The sequence below is a fragment of the Jatropha curcas genome, chromosome 9 (genome assembly GCF_041381405.1).
Source record: "Jatropha curcas cultivar XTBG-Jc1 chromosome 9, XTBG_Jcur_1.0, whole genome shotgun sequence".
In the NCBI taxonomy this organism is placed as follows: Eukaryota; Viridiplantae; Streptophyta; class Magnoliopsida; order Malpighiales; family Euphorbiaceae; genus Jatropha; species Jatropha curcas.
The window spans coordinates 3,140,649-3,162,058 of NC_143159.1; the positions used below are offsets into that span (position 1 = coordinate 3,140,649).

General features: G+C 35.7%; 4 protein-coding genes across 4 annotated transcripts; 2 read left to right on the top strand and 2 right to left on the bottom strand.

The window, feature by feature from the left end:
• Nucleotides 1–183: 183 nt before the first annotated feature.
• Nucleotides 184–3,674, top strand: LOC105630916 (cysteine proteinase mucunain). The gene is made up of 5 exons (XM_012212907.4): nt 184–721; nt 1,886–2,121; nt 2,203–2,343; nt 2,694–3,143; nt 3,248–3,674. Exons 1-5 carry the CDS (start codon nt 244–246, stop codon nt 3,341–3,343), a joined length of 1,401 nt encoding a protein of 466 aa, XP_012068297.1. The 5' UTR covers nt 184–243; the 3' UTR covers nt 3,344–3,674.
• A 1,908-nt stretch (nt 3,675–5,582) lies between these two features.
• Nucleotides 5,583–7,906, bottom strand: LOC105630915 (uncharacterized). Its single transcript, XM_012212906.4, has 7 exons — nt 7,298–7,906; nt 7,095–7,148; nt 6,878–7,009; nt 6,687–6,795; nt 6,555–6,596; nt 6,401–6,457; nt 5,583–6,318 (listed from the first exon to the last, which is right to left on the bottom strand). Exons 1-7 carry the CDS (start codon nt 7,438–7,440, stop codon nt 5,710–5,712), a joined length of 1,146 nt encoding a protein of 381 aa, XP_012068296.1. The 5' UTR covers nt 7,441–7,906; the 3' UTR covers nt 5,583–5,709.
• Nucleotides 7,907–12,968: 5,062 nt separating this feature from the next.
• LOC105630914 (Mannose-P-dolichol utilization defect 1 protein) lies at nt 12,969–16,152 on the top strand. Its single transcript, XM_012212905.4, has 8 exons — nt 12,969–13,472; nt 13,563–13,716; nt 14,152–14,224; nt 14,300–14,366; nt 14,516–14,575; nt 14,991–15,051; nt 15,131–15,172; nt 15,652–16,152. Exons 1-8 carry the CDS (start codon nt 13,326–13,328, stop codon nt 15,753–15,755), a joined length of 708 nt encoding a protein of 235 aa, XP_012068295.1. The 5' UTR covers nt 12,969–13,325; the 3' UTR covers nt 15,756–16,152.
• A 1,870-nt stretch (nt 16,153–18,022) lies between these two features.
• Nucleotides 18,023–20,093, bottom strand: LOC105630913 (F-box protein At1g47056). Its single transcript, XM_012212904.3, has one exon. It carries the CDS (start codon nt 19,777–19,779, stop codon nt 18,181–18,183), a length of 1,599 nt encoding a protein of 532 aa, XP_012068294.1. The 5' UTR covers nt 19,780–20,093; the 3' UTR covers nt 18,023–18,180.
• Nucleotides 20,094–21,410: the final 1,317 nt, after the last annotated feature.

Genomic DNA, 21,410 nt, shown 5'->3' on the forward strand with positions numbered 1-21,410 from the left:
GTTTGGTTTCAATTGTCAGCTCCTCCATTAAAGTATCTCTACATTGCGCTCTCCTTCATTTCCAATAATAAATAATAATAATAAAAGGTAATTAATTAATTTCCATTTTTAAGCAAAATAATCTATCTCCTAGATTATATCAATAATACCCATTAAATACAGCCCTCTATTTGCCTTTATAAACCCAGCACCATCCTCCATTTTTCATGCCCTTCATTTCCTTCCAACACAACTAAACAGAAAATGGGCCTCTCTAGACCATCAGCAGCCATGTTTATGCTCTTATTTTTTGCTTTCACCTTGTCCTCAGCCATGGACATGTCGATCATATCCTACGATCAAAGTCATGCCGCCAAATCTAGTTGGAGGACCGATGATGAGGTCATGGCTATATACGAAGAGTGGCTAGAGAAAAACGGCAAGGCTTACAACGCTTTAGGAGAGAAGGAAAGAAGGTTTCAGATTTTCAAAGATAATCTAAGGTTTATCGATGAGCATAACTCGGAGAATCGGGCCTACAAGGTCGCGTTGAACCGGTTTGCTGATATTTCCAACGAAGAGTACCGGTCCTTGTACCTAGGTGCTCAAGCTGGTGTCAGGAGGAACAAGTTGCGTAAATCTAGTGATCGCTACACTCCACGTGTCGGCGAGTCCTTGCCGGATTCTGTTGACTGGAGGAAGGAAGGCGCCGTTGCCGAGGTCAAAGACCAAGGGAGTTGCGGTGAGTTTTGTTGATAATTAATTTTTCAAAATCATTTTTATATATGAGAAACTTCCTGGACCGACCAGGAAACAACTGATAAGTAAAAGAAAGGCGTAATTCTAATTTTACTCGCGATTTACCAGTTTATCCGGTGACTCAGATATACTCTGAATAGCTATCGGAAATAAGCTGTAGGTACCCTTTATGCCGCTGATGGGGCTCTGACTGAGATCTTAGCTTTGATCGGAGGACGCTTTATTGATAAATTTTTTTTCCCTCTTTAATAGAACACCAAATATTTCTTACAGATCATTTATAAATAGAAGAAATAATTCATCAATGACCTTTAATCATATCGGTAATATAATATTTCTGTTGTTTCTTAAGCATAATCATATTGCTACAAACGCCCTCGGGTCACGGCTTTTCCGAGAATTGCTTCGGCTAAGTGGTCAAGAACTATTTAATTATTGTATCAGATGCTTATAATTGCATCTATTTTTAACAAAAAGAATGAACCTTGAAGCTAATTTATTCATATGTCAATGAAATCAATTTTTCTTTTTAAATTAAATTTAAGAAATCTAATTGGATCCATTCCAGTATCTTGCTTAAATATGAAGTTTATCATTTTAGTGGGGAATTACAATTGCAGTTTTGAAAAAGGTGTCATTCTGTGGACCTTCCAAAGAAGATAAAGCTATAAATATCTTTATTACAGTGTAGTGTTGTGACCAGGGAACTTTTATTAAGTGTTTGGGTTTTGGAAGGTTCCCTTTCGGTGGATGGACATCGGCCCCACCCCAATAGTGATATCCCTATGTCAAATGGTTCGTGCAGGCTTGGCTTTCTAGTTCTCTGGGTAAAAACTAAAAAGCACCCATGGGAAATTTCATAACCCGACCATTTAGCAACATATATAGAAAGTGATACCTAGTCTTTCTTATGTGTTAATCAATTATTTCCCATTAAATTATTCTGATAAGCAATAATTAAGAGCTTCATTAGGTACAAGTTTGAAAGAATCTAACTTTTTTTAGTTCAAAAAAAGGGTTTAATATTAGCATTATTTCATTTTTATTTTAAGTTGATTCACATGCTTATGCTGATCTTTGTACGGTTGGTAGTGGCTGTGCACAAAGAAACAATTTAATAATTTGTAATATTCATTTTGATTTAAAGGGAGTTGCTGGGCATTCTCAACAATTTCTGCTGTGGAAGGGATCAACAAGATTGTCACCGGCGACCTGATCTCTCTATCTGAGCAGGAGTTGGTGGATTGTGATACCTCTTATAATCAAGGATGCAATGGAGGTCTGATGGACTATGGCTTTCAATTTATTATCAACAATGGTGGCATTGATACTGAAGAAGATTACCCTTACCTTGCTCGTGATGGCAGATGCGACACATACAGGGTTAGTGTTCATTTGTCTGAAGTAATCGACAACACATGATGGATTATTATTTGCTAATTCTTCTGTCTTGTTTTTTGGCAGAAAAATGCCAAGGTTGTTACAATTGATGATTATGAAGATGTACCTGTTAATAATGAGGAGGCGCTAAAAAAGGCGGTTGCAAATCAGCCAGTGAGTATTGCAATTGAAGCTGGCGGCAGAGAATTCCAGTTTTACTCATCGGTAATAATTTCCTTTCCTTCGTTCTATTATGGATTGTCCAGGATTCAAATGATGATTTTTACAAAAAACTAAAGAATCGGACTTGCTCATTCATATGGTCATTATAATTATTAATGGTGCTGTTTATGCACAGTCTCTTAGTACTGCATTTGTAGCAAAAGTCTTCCCCATGACTGGAGTTTTTCCTTGTTTGAATCTCAATCATGTCAAATTGACAGAATAATAATGCTTTTTTTTACTAGTTTGATACAGCATTTTAATTTTGCTAACTGAACTTCACAGTACTAAACACTAGTTACAAAGAAGAAAGAAATCTTACGGTGTATCTCCTTTTTTGCTTCATCTTTCAGGGTATCTTTACAGGAAAATGTGGAACTTCCCTGGATCATGGTGTTGTTGCCGTTGGTTATGGTACAGAAAATGGTAAAGATTTCTGGATTGTCAGGAACTCATGGGGAAAAAGCTGGGGCGAAGATGGCTACCTCAGGATGGAGAGAAATATTCAGAGTCCAACAGGAAAATGTGGAATTGCAATGGAGGCATCTTATCCAATCAAGAAGGGCCAAAATCCCCCAAATCCTGGCCCTTCTCCCCCATCCCCAGTAAAGCCTCCATCTGTATGTGACAATTATTATAGCTGCCCTGAGGGCAACACTTGTTGCTGCATCTTTGAGTATGGGAACTACTGCTTTGAATGGGGATGTTGCCCACTTGAGGGTGCTACCTGCTGTGAAGACCATTATAGTTGCTGCCCAAAAGAATATCCCGTCTGTAACATTAACCAGGGAACTTGCTTAATGGTAAGAGAATTCCATTTTCTCTATGCTAATATACGTACATTATTCGAAAACAATTTTGCCAAATTTGCTTTTTCTGCCCTGCTAATTTTGAAATTCTGCAACAGAGCAAGGACAATCCATTAGGAGTGAAGGCAATGAGGCGCACTCGTGCCTTGCCTCATTGGGCTCTTGCAAATGGAAGCAAGAAGAGCAGTGCTTAGACAAAAGTTAGGTCGCTGCAGCATGGACAATAGAACAGGAAGGAACAGAAGAATCGGACCAGTGGTTGATTGTCTCCTCCTTGGTTATTGTGAAGCTGCAGCCATTTTCCACCATTAGGATATTGAAAGAAGGATGGTTTACTCAAAAGATTATTTATTTAGATGCTGATTATGTATATAGCTTCCTATTTATCATGTTGCATTTGAAGAACAAATTATATTAATCAGGTTCAATTATCCACTGTAGATATGGCTTTCATGATCTGGTTTCTCATTCCAACTGTACTTGCACTCTGCAATTCATCAAATAACATTTATCTTCTCTTCTGTCCTTCCTCTCTGGAGTATTGAACTGTAATCTTGATGGTATAATCTGAGATGACTAAATGCTATCCCATTTTCCTAACATGTTCGTGGGCCGGGCTTGAAGACCAAATAGTTCTTATGCTGTTTTTTCTCAGGAGTTCTGCAACTCTATTGATCAAAACACGCAGGATTACTCAGCCACATCAAAACGAGATATTTATAAATATGTGGGGTTTCCTTCATAAATAGTAGGTAGGTATTACTTCTCTGCCTCGTTAGATACTTTGCCTCGCTTGGTAAGAAAACTTATTAGCTTTTGTTATGATAACAAGTTACTCACCCATAATAGGTACAGTATTGAGAATTGCCAACTAAATTTCTTTAAATGGATTGATTGATCATCTGAACATTGAAATTCAACGATTGCCTTTTTATTGATTTGAGCAAACTTGCAACCAAATTATGGAAAGGTATTTGTTTGATGAGGTATTTTATTTTTTGGTGACAATATATTAATCGGAAAAGGTGAAAAAAAAAGAGGAAAACATGCAGCATCTACCAAGAAATGCAATTAAAGCTCCACAATTTTCAGTTGTTTGGTGGCGTTCAGGAAAATAAGTCAATGAAAAATATTTTTTTTGATAAAAAGAAAATTAAGTCATTTCTGAAAGAAAATAACTTCCAATTTTTTAGAAAGAAACATTTTCCGGACATTAACTAACCTTATAAATCTTTATTTTTTAATTTATTAATCATCATAGTAGACTAGCACCAGCTACCATTTACCACCGAACAATACCACCGGCCACCACCACCGCCACCGACGGCCACCACCACCGGCCACTGACACCTTTCATAATTTACATTTTTTTTGCATTTTTTTTCGTATTTAAGAATAAAATTTTTAATTTGTAAAATTTTTATTATTATTAATATTTTTTATGGTTATAAGATAAAAGACTTTAATATTTTTAACTAATTTTCAATATTACAATCAAATACCGGAAAATAAGTTATTTAAAAAATATTTTTCAAGGAAAATATTTTCCATGAAAATATTTTTCAGCAAGTTATTTTACGGAAACAAACGGAGCCTAAGTAACCAACGAGATTGGTATGGGTGAAAAAGACTTTCCTCCATTAATATTACAATTTATTAGTATATATATTAAATCTCTTATCTAGTATAACTTTTTTTTTTTTTTTAAATTTTCACGAGTATTTTTCTACGGATTTATTATTTGCAAATAATAAAGTTCATAAATTTATAAAATTTAGAAAAGTTGTTGGGAACAATCCCTAGTGTAAGGTTTTAGATACCAAATGTCGCACCAAACAACGTTGATCCAAAAATCAATCTTCTCTTGTCATTTTCGTCCTCATTTTGATTTTGGGGACCATTGCATATGCGTGAACAATGAAGATGAAGTATTAGCAGCAGCGAGTAGTACCACAAACTCAAAAGGATAGGGATACGCCACACTCTCTTTAACCCCAACAACAATGCCCACCTTCTTCTCAGATGCTCTCGTCATCACTACCACCTCTCTCTGTCTTAATCATAAATTTATATTGTGTTTTCACAACTTTAAATATAACAAACTATTAATCAGGTTATCTCAGTCGATCATTATTCTTCCTTTCTCATAAAAAAGATATTATACTTTCATATCCGCTAATTGTGGGTATTAGAATTGCTAGATATATACACTAATATAGATATTTTTTTCATAAAAATTAGAAAAAAAAAAAAAACATTCGTCATAGTATTAATTGAAGACAACCATTTTCCACATCCACAGATAAGTAAGAGTTATAGTCAGAAATAGTTAGATGGTTGGGCCAATTTGTTATGTTTTAAAGCTGGTGATGCAATGTCATAAAGAGAAAAGACCCGCTTTTAGCCTTTTAGCTAGATTGCATTGAAACACAATTACATAATTAATACCTTTTATTGCTGACTAATAATTTATGAACAAAGGCATAAGCAAATGAGTTGAGGTAAGAACATCATCCAACAACCCAAAACCCAACATTAAACACAATTTAATTTCTCCTAATTAACTGAGGTTTAATCTATTTTCTCCCTCTCTAATATGTCCAAAGCCAACTGCCCTATTTTCTAACTCTAAATTAGGGTTCAGGGAATTGGGTTTTTCTCCATCTAATTGGCAAGAGGATTCCACTTTTGTACTAGCAAGATGACCAAAATTCTCAGCCTTGGCTCTCTGACTTATGCTATTATTATTGTTGGTGTTAATCAGAGTAGTGTCAAGTGCTTGAATGGTAGTACCATAGGAAGGGATAACAGAAGGTAATCTTGATAGCAAAGCTCCAAGACTACAAGACATGGTAGGCAAAAGAGGTGGAATTGACCAAATGGGTGGCCCTGTAATGCCATTTTGTGGACTGTTCAAACCTAAATTAATGGACTTGAGAGGAGAATCATCAAAGCTTTCGTCAAATAATCTCTTTACCCCAGTTATTTGGCGTTTATCATCAACTGAGAAACCTATTTCTTCACTTTCTATCGTCCGGGTATTCGGTTTGAGAATGTATGGATGTTGGATTGGTAGGTACGGTCTTTGCATTGCAAAAACTCCTGGTATGCTTTGGAGATAGCTGAATTTCCTCTGTACATTGATCACCAAATTGAGATCTTCTGCAATCTGGAAAGTTCAAAGACATTGTCTCAGTTAGTGCACAGAATGAGAGAGAGAGAGAGAGTGTGTGTGTGTGGTGAAAAAATACCTTATCAAATGAACCCAATTGAATTATGCCTTCTCTGACTGCAATTATGGCAATTGTCTGGAAATCAAGAAAAGTTATATGGCTTAATTCTTTTTGTATTTCTACTGAATTTCTATTTCTTGTCAATCTTTAATGAGTTAGTGAAATAATAAACCTGAATGCCTGAATTGAACTGAAATTCCCATGCTCTTGGTCGCTGTATGCAGGAAAAATTTATTAAAAATTATGTTACATATATTTGTATTTGATTCAGTTAAAGCAAAAAAATTTGCAATTAATCTCTTACAGGTTCGATAGACATATTCCATGAGGAGATGAAGTTAGGATCACTCTCATTTGGGGTTTCTCTAAACACCCATTTGTGACTGTTATCTGCTGCAACTTTCCCTACTAACCTGCAAGTAAACAGTTGCCATACACTTGACTGTATTTTTTTACCAACAAAAGCTACGATTCCAAAGACTGCAAAATTCTCACCCTTCTCCATAATTATAGACCTCATGAGACATTTTAAAGAAAACATCTGCTCCAAACCTCCCCTTCATATGCCCACTTCCCGCTCTCTCGCATTCAAAGAAATCACAGAACCCATCTTCCCAAACAAGGATCCTGAAAGACAAACAAAAGTAACTTTTAAATCCTTAAGTTAGTTACACATTTATCTTTCTGAGAATAGTATTAAGCTAAATTTTACCAGTTTCTTTTGTTTCCTTTGGATCGATCAAGGGCAGTGCCTCCATAATCCCATCTGCAACAAGGCAATGTGATCCCATAAGCACAAACATAGACATTTGGCGTACATATGAATTTGGACAAAACAACTATATGTCATTAACAAAACCATGCTTCTTGGAATTTTTATAGTGGACAAATAAGAACTGAATTCAAGAATCTTACTTTGGTGGAGGGTAATTTCTAGGAAGTATCCTCCAAAAGACTGCATAAACCCATTTGGAAGAATTAGAAGAATCTGAACATGTACAAAGGCTTCTCAAGGTGTGCTGTAACAGGCAGTTAAGCATGGGAAGTCCACTCGCCATTGGCACAATTCACAAGCACAGAAAGATAGAAAGACACACAGAAAATGAGCTTGCTAAGAGTTGTACTAGAGTCTCATAGGTTAGCCACATTTAATGAAAATGAGAAAAGAATTGGCATACAACTCAAAACCAGGCGCAGGGTATAAGAAAACAGAGTGTAGAGAAGAACACGCTCCAGCTAACTCACTTCACCATGTACTTAAAGGGCGGGACCTATTTAGTTAAGGAGATAATACCCAGTTCAAATCACTTGCTTTATTTCCATTATTGATACACGATAAATGAAGAGTGCGTGTGTGTGTGTTTGCCATTTTCTTGAGCAGACAACTTATCCAAGTTGTAAATAGAACCTTCTCTCTTTTGTTTTTTTATTAAGTTAGTACCACTGTGCTCTTCTGACTTCTAATGCTCTAGATACATTTTTTTTTTCTCTCTCTTTTTTCAGTTTATGTTTTGTTCACTGCCTATCGGCTAATCCTTAAATGCAAAAAATATTTTAAAAAAGGCATAACCAAGAAACGTGCCTTCACTGGCTTTCTGTGCCGGTAGTCTTTGGAGTTATTTTTTCACCATTTTGGCATGGATAAATCCCCTGTAGGTTGTAAAGCATAAAGTTTTTAATCTTCCCAGCAAATGCACTTTTCAGTGATCGAGGACCAACAACTATTGCTTGACCTTGCCAGTTTAAATACCAAAATAAACATCCATCTAATTTAACCTACTTGATTGCTTAAAAGTTGTAAATGGGACAAAACCATTAACAAAATAAACATATTTCTATTTGATTATGATGAGAGCCTTCTTAATCAATGATTAGATCGAACAACAATATATATATATTAATCGTCAAGTTAACTTGTTGAAAGCAAAATATGGTCTACTACTGTTCACATCAAGAAAACATATGAAATAATCCTTAATTCTGAGCCTCGAAAACGCATCAATTAATCGTCATTAGCATAAGATGTCACCATAATAATGTCTTAAAGTGGCAGTGGTCCTCAAAGCTGTATTGATTCCATCTATACACATCAACCAAACATTGCCTTGTCCATGGCCCGCCATGTATGATATAAATACACTCACACAAATACAACTGTTAACACTAGTATCCATCTTTAAAATCACATTAATATTGGCTAAACTAAATCATTGGCGCCTAAGCTGTTCCCTGGCCTTGCAAACTAAATACAAATTTTAGAGACACCATGAAAATAACATTTCCTTGACAGAACGGGCACATACCCCACCATGACAGAGCCTATACGATAAGTTTTCTTGATATTAGGCATGGGGGCTAGATTAATCAAAAGAACCTGTATCATATATTCACACGAATGGCGAAACTATCCACAAAGATCATGACAGGATATGGGTCAAGTTACAGTACTTATGAAGTTCTCATCAACAGGCTTCAAATTGCATACAATTAACCATAAAATGGTACAATAAAGATTTGCATATTTTCCATATAACATTAAAGACTGCCAGATTATCAGAATAGAAAACACCTTCCCTAGTGGCCAGCTCCACCGCTCAGTATCCAAGCATGAAACAGGAAGATTAGTTATTCAGGTATGTTACTGAAGGGCACAAACTGTGGGAACATACTCTCAAGGGATCTATGAATGAAATAAACTTTGCGGTAAATATTCAGTATAACAACTTGCCAACTTGCCCAAGCACCAATTCTCTACTTCAATCAAGGTCAATGATTCAGTTTTTCAACCTGAGAGTACCTACTCTTAGCAGCTGTGCCACCACCAAAAGGAAAAACTTTTCCGTGGAGAAAGCAACACCATACTACTCAAAGGAAAGCAATCTATGGTAAAAAGTGGACTTGCAAAATTATCAACCAGCATCAATAGATTGACAAATAAAGAATCTGGCATTTCTTTTGAAATTTTTGGCGATCAGTAAAATAAGGACACAAATAAAGCAACTGGGAGAGCAACATCATGAATTTGGCCAATACGTCCCCACCACCTTTGACATGCGGTGTTCTATGCTGGTTCATCGGCTGAATTCTCAATTTCCCACCAACACTGCAGCTCTCCCATAGTTGCATAAAGATTTAAATTTCTAAATTAGATACAATATAATTTGTCCAAGCATAAGACAAATCTACTTCATTTCTTATATATTTAGAGAAACCCAATTAGCTGGAGATCAATTTAGCATACATACAAAATTTTAGCATCCAAGTTAACATATATGCCAAAATATAGAGAGACCCACAAAAAATCGCTAGTCAATTCACATTTAATAACCAAAAGGTGATCACACCAACTTATCTCATAGGCCATTAATTCAACAAACACACACACATGCAACATACATGAAAGTTACCGTATAGACATTCAAATTAAAAGAGTTACCAAAGACTTGGTCTTTTTAAATGCACCTTTTACACTGCATTGTAATCACTTAGTTAAAATGAAGCTACCAAGTTCTTAGCATGCTGCCCAAGAGAATGGTGTTATCAACATCTGCATAACAACTACAGAGGAGATTGGTCCAGGTTGAAAAACACATGATAGGGATTTGGTGCCCTGTGGTGGGGCAGGTCTATTGATTGACAGCTACAAATAGTAAGGCAAAAGAGCATGCCATTCTTTCTAAAAGGACATTGCCAAGGGCCTCACCGCCCACAATTATCATTCTCTCCTCATTTCCTTATCTCCTTCTCTTTGGATTGAACATTTCAATAATAACCTTCCATTGGTGCAAACCATTGCACCTTCACCTCATCCGATAGCCATATCTAGTCTTTAGTATTTAATGCCCTACTTTGACTGCATTTCCATGCAGTTAATGTTTTGCACTCTTGTCATTTATTTCAAACTGCCAGAGATTATCTTCAACATATCTGACCAAGATTTCACATGCCGATAGAACTCAACATCAATATAGAGGATGAGATCTGTAACCGTCTAAACATTTTTCCCACTTCAGCTAAAACTAGAGACACAAAGGCTTCAATTGTGTCAGTGGTTCACTAGTGATCATTTCTACACCAAAGAAATAGACATAGACAAACTGAAAGGCAAAATTTTACAGTATGTTGTGACTTGGATTTGCAGTTTATCTCAATACTCAAGTAAATAAGTGGAATAGAACAACTAGGGGTTTTTGATGTGGTAGCGTTCTCTTGTATGTGCATTTTGCAGTTTTTCCCCTCCTTTGGGGTTTCATTTCATTTCCAACCAAAGGAAAAGCTATACAATTAAAGATGATTTAGGCAATGAAGATGAATTATTATTTCCAGGGCCATAGTCCAATTCCTTGACAGACATGTGGATCGGGAACTAAATATAAGCCCATAAACAATTTGTATTGACATCTAGCAAAATTTGCAATCCCTCAAGTTCTATTTCATACAACAAAATAAAAACTAAATTCAAAATATGACAACACTGACATAAACATCGTGCTTCTAGACGACTGAACACCAGATGCATGTAGAAAAGAAATTAACCACACACCATTAGGATGATTCCATGTTCAAACTTTCACTAACAGTATAAAGCATAACAAAAAATCAGATTGCGCAAGCAAAAACTTTGGGTCACTACTGTAAGTAAAATAAATTGCTTAATCAGGAAGATCGAGGAATGGACAATCACCTGCCTGGCCCTATTGTCTAGCTTCAATACAATGGAACTGCTAATAAAAACTAAAGGAAAGGAGAAAATCTACAAAATTCTTCTTTGTTGAAATGCTATGAGTTGATAGTCTTCTAGCAACTTCATCAGCTGGAATTTTATAAAATACAATCTACAATTACCAACAGAATCAGCAACCTTTTTTAAGCTCCTACTGTACTTTTCAGTTCTGTCACTTGCTAATGCTTCATGAGTTGATCAATCAGTTACCCTTTATCACCCATTTCCAGTGAATATGAGCTTTGAGACATCCTATGATGTCAGATAAAAGTACTAAGAAGGCTGAAAAAAATGCTGGTACTTAAGCATTGTACAACTAAATTGCATAAAAAACTCTACCTAACACAAATGTTGAACAACCTTTATAAAAAGCATCCTATACACCATGTGGAACTCAAGCAAAAGGGATAACCCAATCTGTAAAACTAATTATTGCAACACAAAAAATGATATAACTCAATTAATATACCTTAAAGTGAAGGCTTAATGCTGACTCATGCAGCGTCTTTGTTTCTGCTCTAACTTCAAAGTTCAATCCTCACATGATTACTCAGTCCAGCTTTAAATAACTCTGTAACTCAGTGTGAGTGGCTGAGAAGAAACCAGTTCTATCAAACTCCTATCCAAGATATAATGGAAGCTTCAGGATTAACACATCCCATACCCGATCATCCTTATCAAGAATTACCTGTTTCATCAATGAACAATGGAAGCCTACAAAATTTTGGTTATTTACACTAATAAGTGTAATGACCAACAAAAAATGGTAGCTAATCGGCTTCATCATTTATAAACAATATGAGTTCCGATCATTATCATGCAATACCAACAATATAAACATCAGTCGCAGAAAAACAGAACTCAACTGTAAATTCTGCAAGACTATGTTAAGCAATTTTCAATAACACATAACAAAATAATCTAACAACACTAACAGACATCAGTCATCACACATCAACAACTAGATACTAGATTAAACCTAGCTCAACTCTAGAAAACTCACCCTCTATTAGAATTTAGTCATTTTGACACGCGAAAATGACAAAAGATTGAGACTTTTCTTCTAGTTTGCAGCTGTCAGCAGCAACAAAGCAGACAATGTCAATCCCGTTGTTCGACTTCGACCACTGTGTTTAACGGCTTCCAAAATGTGCAGTGACGACTGACCACTTCGTTTAATGGGACCGTTAAACGATTAGAATGATTCTAAATTTCTAATTTAAAATGCAAGTAGAAAAGTGGGATAAGAATCACTAAAATTGTAAATTTTCGTTTTTCTAGTTTGAAAATGGTAGCTACGGACACAGTTCTGCTCCAGACAGGAAAACTTTTCTTACCGGGAGGAAAAGTTTGCATCGAACAGCGAAAATTTTCCCTGTCGTCTATGAAATTCGAGGTAATCTCCTTCAACCGATATTTCTTGTTGTTTAATAAAGCTGCGAGTCATTTGAAATCAGCCGTCCCGTCAAAAAGATGTGTCGTTTAACGAGCTGCTGAAAATGGCGAAGCCGAAGCGATCGTTGAACGACTGCGTTTAATTGCATCGAAAACGCACAGCCAACGGGCCAGTCTTTTGTAAATCAGTCGTAGGCTCAAAATTCAAATTGTGAAAACGGGCTATGCACAAATGGGCCGAAGACACACGACTAGTTTCAGTTGCGGTCTGGTCCAGTACAATTATTATTTACAAGACGGGTCTTTCATTGTGAACATTTTGGAATGATTAATATTTATAAGCTAATTAATTATTTCTTAATATTTATAAAGAGATAAATATTGATGAATTTAAAAAAAAAACAATGGGATATATATATTACCTAATGTATAAAATTGCCTTCTGTGGCACTTAATAGTTACCTGTTAACAGAGATTAAGTTATATGGCTAACATCCCTCAGTTGTTAGATTTTTCTTTTTTTTTTTATTTAGTCTTTTCTGATTACCAAAATATAAAATTATAAATTGATTGACTCGTAACTGGGGGGAGAGAATCGGGAATTACATTAAGACATCCTCCATTGAAGATCAACAGAAAAGAAAACCCTTTGATTCAAGTTTCTATTTTTGCCTGTGTTCTCTATGACTCCATAAATATCCATCCTCCATCGTGTGAATAAAATTTAACAACTGCAAAGTCTGTTCCTTTGGAAAGAACAGTAGCTAGTAGTTTGGTTTTTGGAATTTGATTTAGATCCACATTGATACAGCAGCGGAAAGAACGATGGCGTTTTTAGGGATTGATTTCAGCTGTGCAATCGGATCTCTCCGCCTCGGCAACTTACCAGACAAGGACTGTTTGCTGCCTCTCATCTCCAAACTCCTTGGCTATTGCATCGTGGCTGCCTCCACCACAGTCAAAGTCCCTCAGGTAAAAATTATTCACCTTGATGTCCCCTTCCCTTTGCTAACCAATCGTGCTTCGAATCTTCACTGTTTTTTATTTCTTTTGGAATCATAGATATTGAAAATTTTGAAGCATAGAAGTGTTAGAGGGCTAAGTGTGATCGGGTTTGAGCTCGAAGTTGTTGGTTATACCATAGCTCTGGCATATTGTTTTCACAATGGGCTTCCCTTCTCGGCTTTTGGAGAATTGGCGTTTCTTTTGATACAAGGTTCTTTTTTTTTTTTTTTTTTTTTTTTTTAATGTTCACTGCTCTTAGTACACGGCAATAATAAGTTTCGTTACTTATTTACATGTCTTATTGTATTGATTGTGGGAGCGTATATGGTGGAAAATGAAGTGGAATTAGTGTAGTTCATCTCGCTTGATGCATGTGTAACAATTCCGTTTGTTTAACAGTTTAACAATTGAGTCCAACAATGTTTGTTTGGTATCAAAATGGTTATCAATTTAATGCTAAAATCACTTTTGAACCGAGATTTGCTGGTCTTATGGTTTTTCTTAAGTTCTAGTTGCATTAGACTAATTGACTCAGTTGGACATTTTTATCAGATATGCGTCCTTCATAGCATTAAATTGCATTTTCACAGCAGATGGTGTATTTCTGAAGACCTAACACATTTCCTCTTTTGCTTTTGTCTTGCAGCTATAATTTTGGTTGCTGTTATCTACTACTTTTCACAACCTATGCCTACCCTGACATGGATCAGGCCACTACTGTATCCTGGATGCTTTTTGTTTTGAAAGCACTGACTGTAAAATACACTTAATGTTCTCCTTATGTTAGTGTTTAGATATTGTGCTGTAGCACCAACTGTCTTAGCTGGTCAAATTGATCCGGTTCTGTTTGAAGCTCTCTATGTAAGTATCCAGTTTATGTTTTGGGTGTTTATTGAGATTTACATGGTCTCCTTTCCCTTATTTTTTTTTTATAATTTCAGATTCTCATTCCCTGTAGTATGTTTTTTAAAATATTTGAAGGTTCTATAAAGTTTGCAATGATCTTGCAGGCATCACAGCATGCTATCTTTCTCGTTGCCAGGATTCCACAGATATGGAAAAATTTTTCTGTAAGTCGGAAATTGGAAAAAGTTTTATGCTGTTAAATTTCAGGACATATTGAAAGGTCTCTTCAAATATTTTTAATTGTTTACTTGGTTTTCAGACGGCAATGACTTAAGAATCTACATTGTAAATCACTTTATGTGGAAGGAAAATTTTTTACTTTGTTCTCAAGTAGGAATATATCTCATAGAGCTTTGAACTGAATGCATATACATAATGGAGGCTGGTTTCTTTACTGAATATAAGTTTGGCATGACGGATTTGAATCTGTCTTCTCCTCATATCCACAAGGAGATTTAAGAAAGGGAAGAGCAAACGAGTAATTAGTTCCCTTGTTAGGCCTTTTTGCTTTGTCAAGTGCAGTCTTTTGTCTTTAACATTCTCCCAATGTAACTAATAAAGAGTTGCTCTTTTATGCAGAACAAAAGCACTGGGGAACTCAGCTTTTTAACATGCTTTATGAATTTTGCTGGTTCTATAGGTGAGTTGTTTGGTCAGTCAAACTAGCCTTGGCATACATATAGATATTATATTTTCAACCGTTTCTCTTTTTCTTGCAGTGAGAGTTTTCACCAGCATTCAGGAAAAAGCCCCAACAAGTGGTATCCTTGTCAATTTTCCTTGCATCTTCCTATATATTTGTAGGTTGTTATTTGAATGTTGAAATGCATGCCAATTTTATGAACCACTGTGGGTAGTTAACTAAATTATATAAATTTATGATCCTTGCCATATCCTCCTCCCCATACTCCCCCCCCCCCCCCCCCCCCTCTCCCCAAAAAAAAAAAAAAAGTACAGTCATGGCCTTTATGATTTCATCATAGAGCAATGCACTGCAATAAATTATAACTTTTTTTTTTTTTTGGGTCTAATGTGTCTGGGATCACAACGGGGAACTGTACAAACTTGTAAGGTTTACATTAGAATGATCTTACTTTATTTACACATTATTTACTAGTTAAATATATGCCTCTCAAGCTAATTTTCTCCATGTTATTTAAATTATTATTCATCAATCATTTGCTGTATCCTTTCTGAGCATTGCATGTTTATCCGGTTACTTTTCCTTAATTCTTTTTAGTTGTTTTGGGCTCTGCTATTGGTGTCATGACCAATGGCACCATTCTCAGCCAGATATTATTATACCGAAAGTCAGAAGCTAGAAAAGAGAGGAAAGAAAAATGAAAGAAGACCAGGTCATAACTAGCTTTACTTCAATTGAAGGTTCAAGGATGGGTGCACGGGCATTGACTTTGATTGCTTCAATGTTTAAAGTAAAGGTGCGATCATCTTTCCATTAAGAAGAGATACAAAAAGAAGTGACTCCCGTTTATATTAGTTTTTGTGGACCAGCTTGTTTGAGTCATGAATTATGAATGCATGAAATCCCATTCTTAGTCCTTGTCATTGACTTGTTATGTAGTCTTCTTATCTGTGCCATTGAAGCTTAGCGCAGAGTTCTGTTTCTAGAGATACATTGTAGTTCATGATTTACAGTTTACCAATGGTGATACTTTAGTCAGTCAAATACAATGTTCGTTAGTTTTATGATAAAATCGAAATTGGTTTTAGGATTTATAAATGCATTTTCAGTTTCATTTTATTATGCGTAAAACAAAATCAAAAAAATCCTTTACTCCAAATTTTTTGAGTAATTCTTTTTTGGTACATTGCTTGATGAATTCTTCGAATGTTATGTGAGTGATCGAAGGGTTTTTTAAGTAGTGGCAGTGGTCACCCAAATGGCTTGTCAAGTGAGTAATTACAATTCGGCCTAAAACAGAAATTGGGACAGTTTAGATACTCACTCCGTTAACAAACATAGATGTAGTTATATAAATGTTTATTAAAAATGTTTTTTGCAAGTTAATTTAGGAAGTAATTATATTAAATGTTTTACTTTAATTTAAATACCCTTTTATCTTAAATCATTTATTTGATTAAGAATAATTTTAGAAAGTTATAAAATCAATTAATGTGTTTAATAGGTATGAGGATAAAATTTTTAAAAAATCATTAATTACTTTTTAATATTGTGAAAAAGTGATGAATATTTGTATTTTATATTAACAAAGTATCACTCTCTCCATTGACCAACTGTAATTTTCTTAATTTTTGCGGTTTCATCACTGAGACTATATATTTGGAGAGAGTGGAAATATGAAAGGAAAAAAAAAATTAAAGAAATTACTATTCTCTTATTTGAGAAAAGAAGAGGAACAAAATTTTCTCCTTAATTGGAGGGAAAATAGAAAAAAATATATATATAACGAGTAATAATTATGTTCTTCTGCAAATTATATATGTAACCTTTTTTTTTTTCCTTTATCCTTTATTTTCTTCCCTCTTTAATCTAAAACCCCTAATGGTCAACGGAAAAACAACTCACATCTCCGGCCAATTCCTATTACAACTTACTAGCGTTCATGTTTTCGCACCCATATAATATTAGAATGCTCAATCACCATCTTGTCTCGTGGAAAGAGCTGATAATAATTGAATTGTTAGGTTGATATCATCTCCAAGTCGCGCCACAGTTGAAATTGTTCTCAGGACAGAAATTAGCAGCAGAATCGATAGTTACATTACATCAGTACCTAATTCAAAGACTATAGACCAACAACCTCTATGATTAGCAATAACAAAACAAATGTGCTTTCAAATGCAAAAATGACATTTTCCTTTGTAGCCCTAAAGTAGACATTGTACTACGTTGCTTGGTTGATGAAGAAAGCTGAACCACTACCATCTTCTTAATCCATCCGACGAGTTTATGCATATTGCACAGCAGATGGTATTTTACATTGAAGTCTGAAAGTGCACAGCTTGTTTGTCACCTGTTAATGCACCTTAAAAAAGAAAAAGAAAAAGAAAAAGAAAAATACAGAAGTTTCTGGAAGCCAAGACATGTGATATCCAACCGCAATTAATGGACATTGTACCAGTAGGCAGTGGCAAGATGTATACGTAAATGAAGCAACCTTAATCATGCAACTTTCCAGCTTACCCCAAAAGTAAAACCCAATAGTGCATAGCGCCAACCAAATTTCTCAACCAGTTGGGAGTTTTCAGTTCATTTGACACGAACCAAAATGATGATATCTTCAAAGCTACCTACTTGCACAATATAGTAGAAGTTCGACATTCTTTCACTTCACTGCATATAATTAGACTACAAAATCAACCCCCGCCTGGGTCGCCAATCCTGAACAACTGGCAGTTAGCTTGAGGCATACTCTCTTAAGATTATTTCATTCAATGAGCTTAATAAGCTGAACTCGAACTATTTATTATGCTCATTTAATAAACATGTAAAGTTCAATCTTTTGAATAAGACTCGTGAGTCAACTTGGTAGTGAAGAGCTCGCATAGTAATTCAATAAACGTGGATCGTGCATTGCAGAACTTGCTTAATAAACACAAAAACCAAAATGAGTTGCTGCAAGTAGAACTTTTCTGACAATGAAGATTCAATTGAAAAGGCAATAAACAACACGCCAATATTAAATTCAGGACATCAAATATGGAATCAGATACAATTCAAAATAATGCAAACAGAGAAAGACCAATGACCGTTTTGGGGCTCTGCAACTATTAATCTTTAGTTTAATTAACTTCGAGAACTGCTATTACCACTTGACCACCTCCTCAAAGTGCAAGCCACTAAACTTCTCCCGCTGAAAAGGCCTAACCTTGCTTTGAAAGATGTTGATCGTCCAGTACTTGACCCAATAGGTGGCACCGGTATTTGGCTAGGCACTGGAGGAAATTCAACTCCGTTTTCCTGTGCCCCACCATCACTAGCACTTGCATCCTGATGCTCAGCTTCGCCGCTATCTAAATTCACAGCTAGCGATCCCCTACTCGATCTTAACCAATCAGCACCCTCACAAGTTACCCCGCGACACTTCTTCACCTTGACTTTAACCAAATTTGGACATCCACTAGCAAGAGCTTCCATTCCATGATCTGAGACGGGGCAACTTTTAATACAAAGTTTTTTCAACGCTATACATTTGGCTGCAATACATGAAATCTCTGCATCGCCGACAGTATCGCTGCCACAGAGTGCTAATCGCTCTAGATTTTGGCAATTTGAAGCTAACGTTTCTAAGCTATTCTTGGTAGGATTGACTCCAATTAGGACCAGTTCTTGCAAATTAGGGCAATTTTTCGCAACTGCTATTAGTCCCTCATCGCCTATTCGATTGGCCTTCCATCCATCAATATGAAGCTTTCTTAGAAGCCTACAACGCTCTGCTACGGAAACTAGGCCTAAATTGGTACACTCGGGGGTCTTGACAAGGTGCAATATCTCCAGATCCAAACAATTAGAGATTGCCGCGAGGCCAACATCACTTACCTGGATTCTCTCGAGATGGATCTCCAGCATTCCCGTGACCCGATCCGCAATCACTTGAAGAAGCTTGTCCCAATCACCAGAGCATCTGAAAAGTTTCAAAGTTCTGAGATTCTTTGACCCAATTATAAGCGGACCAAAACACTGTCCATTATAAAGCTCCTTTAAGCATATTGTTTTGAGCGAAGATGCCGCCAAACCTGGTCCAATAGGCTCAGCGGCGGCTCCATCGGTGATTCCGCGAAGACGCTTCACTGACAACTCTTCAAGCGATGCACAGTTATCGAGGACGGCATTCATACCTTTGGCTCCAAACGTGCACGATCCACACGAGAGCTTCTTCAAACCTCTGCAATTCTTGGCAAAAGCTGACATGCCGGCATCGGTAACATCACGGCAAGAACGGAGCTTAAGGCGCGTGAGGTTCCGACATCGGGCTGAGATCGCTTCAAGCGCTTCATCGCCTATACTGGCAGATCTACGGTCACATTTGAGTGCGAGTTTGGTCACAGCGTCGAAGCGAGAGAAGAGTTTCGGTATTATAGGCAGGAGATCTGATTGAGCGTTGAGAGAGAGCCGGTGGCGACTCTGTCCCTCGATTAGCAGCCACCGGCGACATACCAAAGAGCAACGTTTGCGGTCTCCAGAGCTAAGAGACTGGAAAATGCAAGCCAGACATTCGTCAGGCAGATCGGAGATATAATCGGGCGCTCCATCGATGAGTCCGTGTTCACTTGGTTCTTCAGCTTGCATAGGAGAAATCAGGGCCGTTGATTTGGCTTTGGACCTGTGGTTGTGGTTAGATTCGCGGCGGCTCAACACTGCGGCCGTCGAAGATGACTGGCCCATCCAAGATGACTTGGAGAAAATCAACGGTAACGATTTGCAAACCGATGTTTCAACTTGTCTTCGTGGCAACACCTGTATTTGAGCTCGGAGCCGCTCTTTTTACACAGAGAGACGTTGATTAGTCTTTCTTCTTCGAGATGTTCAGAGACGGACCTGAAACCGGATTTCATTTCCCCTTTTTGCCCTTTTTCGGGAGTTCTGTTTTCCTTTTCTCTGTCTTTTGAATAGAATAGTCTGCCTATTCTGAGTTAATATATAGAGAGAGCGTTCTCACGTGCTTACCATGGATATCCTCTTTAACTTTTCTTTATCCGCCCTTGGATTTTGAGATTTTCTACGAACGGCTCATAAATAGTCATTCTTGATCTGGACAGGATGAAACTTACAATTAACGTATGGTATCGTTTTCGTGCACCATTATTTTAACTTCAACGATAAACAATTTTTGATCTCTCCATTTCTTCCACGAAATCTTTGTGGATAGTCCTTATTATTATAAATAGCTCTACACGGTTAATTATCATCACGGGTCCTAATTATGACGATTTTTCTTTTCTTTTTTTTTTTTGGTACGAGCTGAATTTTTTCTTGCTCTTTGATTTATTTTTCACTGTGTTAAAGACTCAGATTTTTAATTTTTAATTTTTAGATAAAATTGAAATTTTAAATGGCAGAAAAACTGACCTAATAAGCTTAATTATAATTTTTGTTTATTTTTTTCTAATTCACCCTTGTAATTTTTTCTTAAACTATAAATATGAAATATCTAAATTTTGATCAGTTGTCTATTTATAGGAAGTAGAATAACAAATAGTAAAGTAATTCAAAAAAAAAAGGAGGGTAGAATCATAATTTAGAATAAATGTAAAAAAAAATTATTTTTATGAGATAAAGAGGATAGTAGTTACAAATTTGAATTTCAATTATTTGTTACCAATAAAATATGAAATTATTGATATCCCCATAAAGAAGATAAATTTCAATTTTAAAAAGACAAATGAATTTTGAATTCCTTAATCAAACATTATATAGTCTCCACTCTCCACTACAAATCTTGAGTTTTCTCCGCTTTAATCACATCATTTTATTCTTATACGGAGTAAAATTTTTCAAATTAAAAAAAAAAAAACATAATATTTATATTGTTTATGGAAATAGTTAAAAATTTGCATTATTTGAATTAATGATTTTAAAGAAGGCGTTATTTTAGTTATAACCCATTGTTGTTTTTTGGGCTGTATTATCCAACTAAAGTTTCGTATTTTAAAATACCAAATGACAATATTATTATATGTTTTTTCCTTTAAAATACAAATAACAAAAAGTGAGAATATTACAACAATAAAACATTAAAAAATTTAAAACAAAAATTAAATCAAATAGATAATGAAGATTCTATTTAATCCCTTTGTTATACCAAAATCCACTAATCAAGATTTGTAAATTTTAAAATTTATTTATTGGTGTCTCAATTTTATTATTATTTTATCAAGTTCATTAGATAGAATTTAGGTAATCTTTTTTTTTTTTTTTTTGTTGGTCAACTGAAACTTGGTTGAATAATCCTAAAATATAATTACCATCCCCCTTGCATTTCATTTGACCGTTAATTTCGTTTCTTGATAAAATTA

What these genes read in the sequence shown, in the direction of transcription:
- LOC105630915 (XM_012212906.4), bottom strand. Translation starts at nt 7,440, where the DNA reads ATGGCGAGTGGACTTCCCATGCTTAACTGCCTGTTACAGCACACCTTG. An exon ending in AGAAATTACCCTCCACCAAA is followed by an intron (nt 7,149 to 7,297) that starts GTAAGATTCTTG and finishes GCCTTGTTGCAG; the next exon opens with ATGGGATTATGGAGGCACTG. An exon ending in GGAATATGTCTATCGAACCT is followed by an intron (nt 6,597 to 6,686) that starts GTAAGAGATTAA and finishes TCCTGCATACAG; the next exon opens with CGACCAAGAGCATGGGAATT.
- LOC105630914 (XM_012212905.4), top strand. Translation starts at nt 13,326, where the DNA reads ATGGCGTTTTTAGGGATTGATTTCAGCTGTGCAATCGGATCTCTCCGC. An exon ending in CCACAGTCAAAGTCCCTCAG is followed by an intron (nt 13,473 to 13,562) that starts GTAAAAATTATT and finishes TTGGAATCATAG; the next exon opens with ATATTGAAAATTTTGAAGCA. An exon ending in TTCTGTTTGAAGCTCTCTAT is followed by an intron (nt 14,367 to 14,515) that starts GTAAGTATCCAG and finishes ATGATCTTGCAG; the next exon opens with GCATCACAGCATGCTATCTT.
- LOC105630916 (XM_012212907.4), top strand. Translation starts at nt 244, where the DNA reads ATGGGCCTCTCTAGACCATCAGCAGCCATGTTTATGCTCTTATTTTTT. An exon ending in GCAGATGCGACACATACAGG is followed by an intron (nt 2,122 to 2,202) that starts GTTAGTGTTCAT and finishes GTTTTTTGGCAG; the next exon opens with AAAAATGCCAAGGTTGTTAC. An exon ending in AATTCCAGTTTTACTCATCG is followed by an intron (nt 2,344 to 2,693) that starts GTAATAATTTCC and finishes TTCATCTTTCAG; the next exon opens with GGTATCTTTACAGGAAAATG.
- LOC105630913 (XM_012212904.3), bottom strand. Translation starts at nt 19,779, where the DNA reads ATGGGCCAGTCATCTTCGACGGCCGCAGTGTTGAGCCGCCGCGAATCT.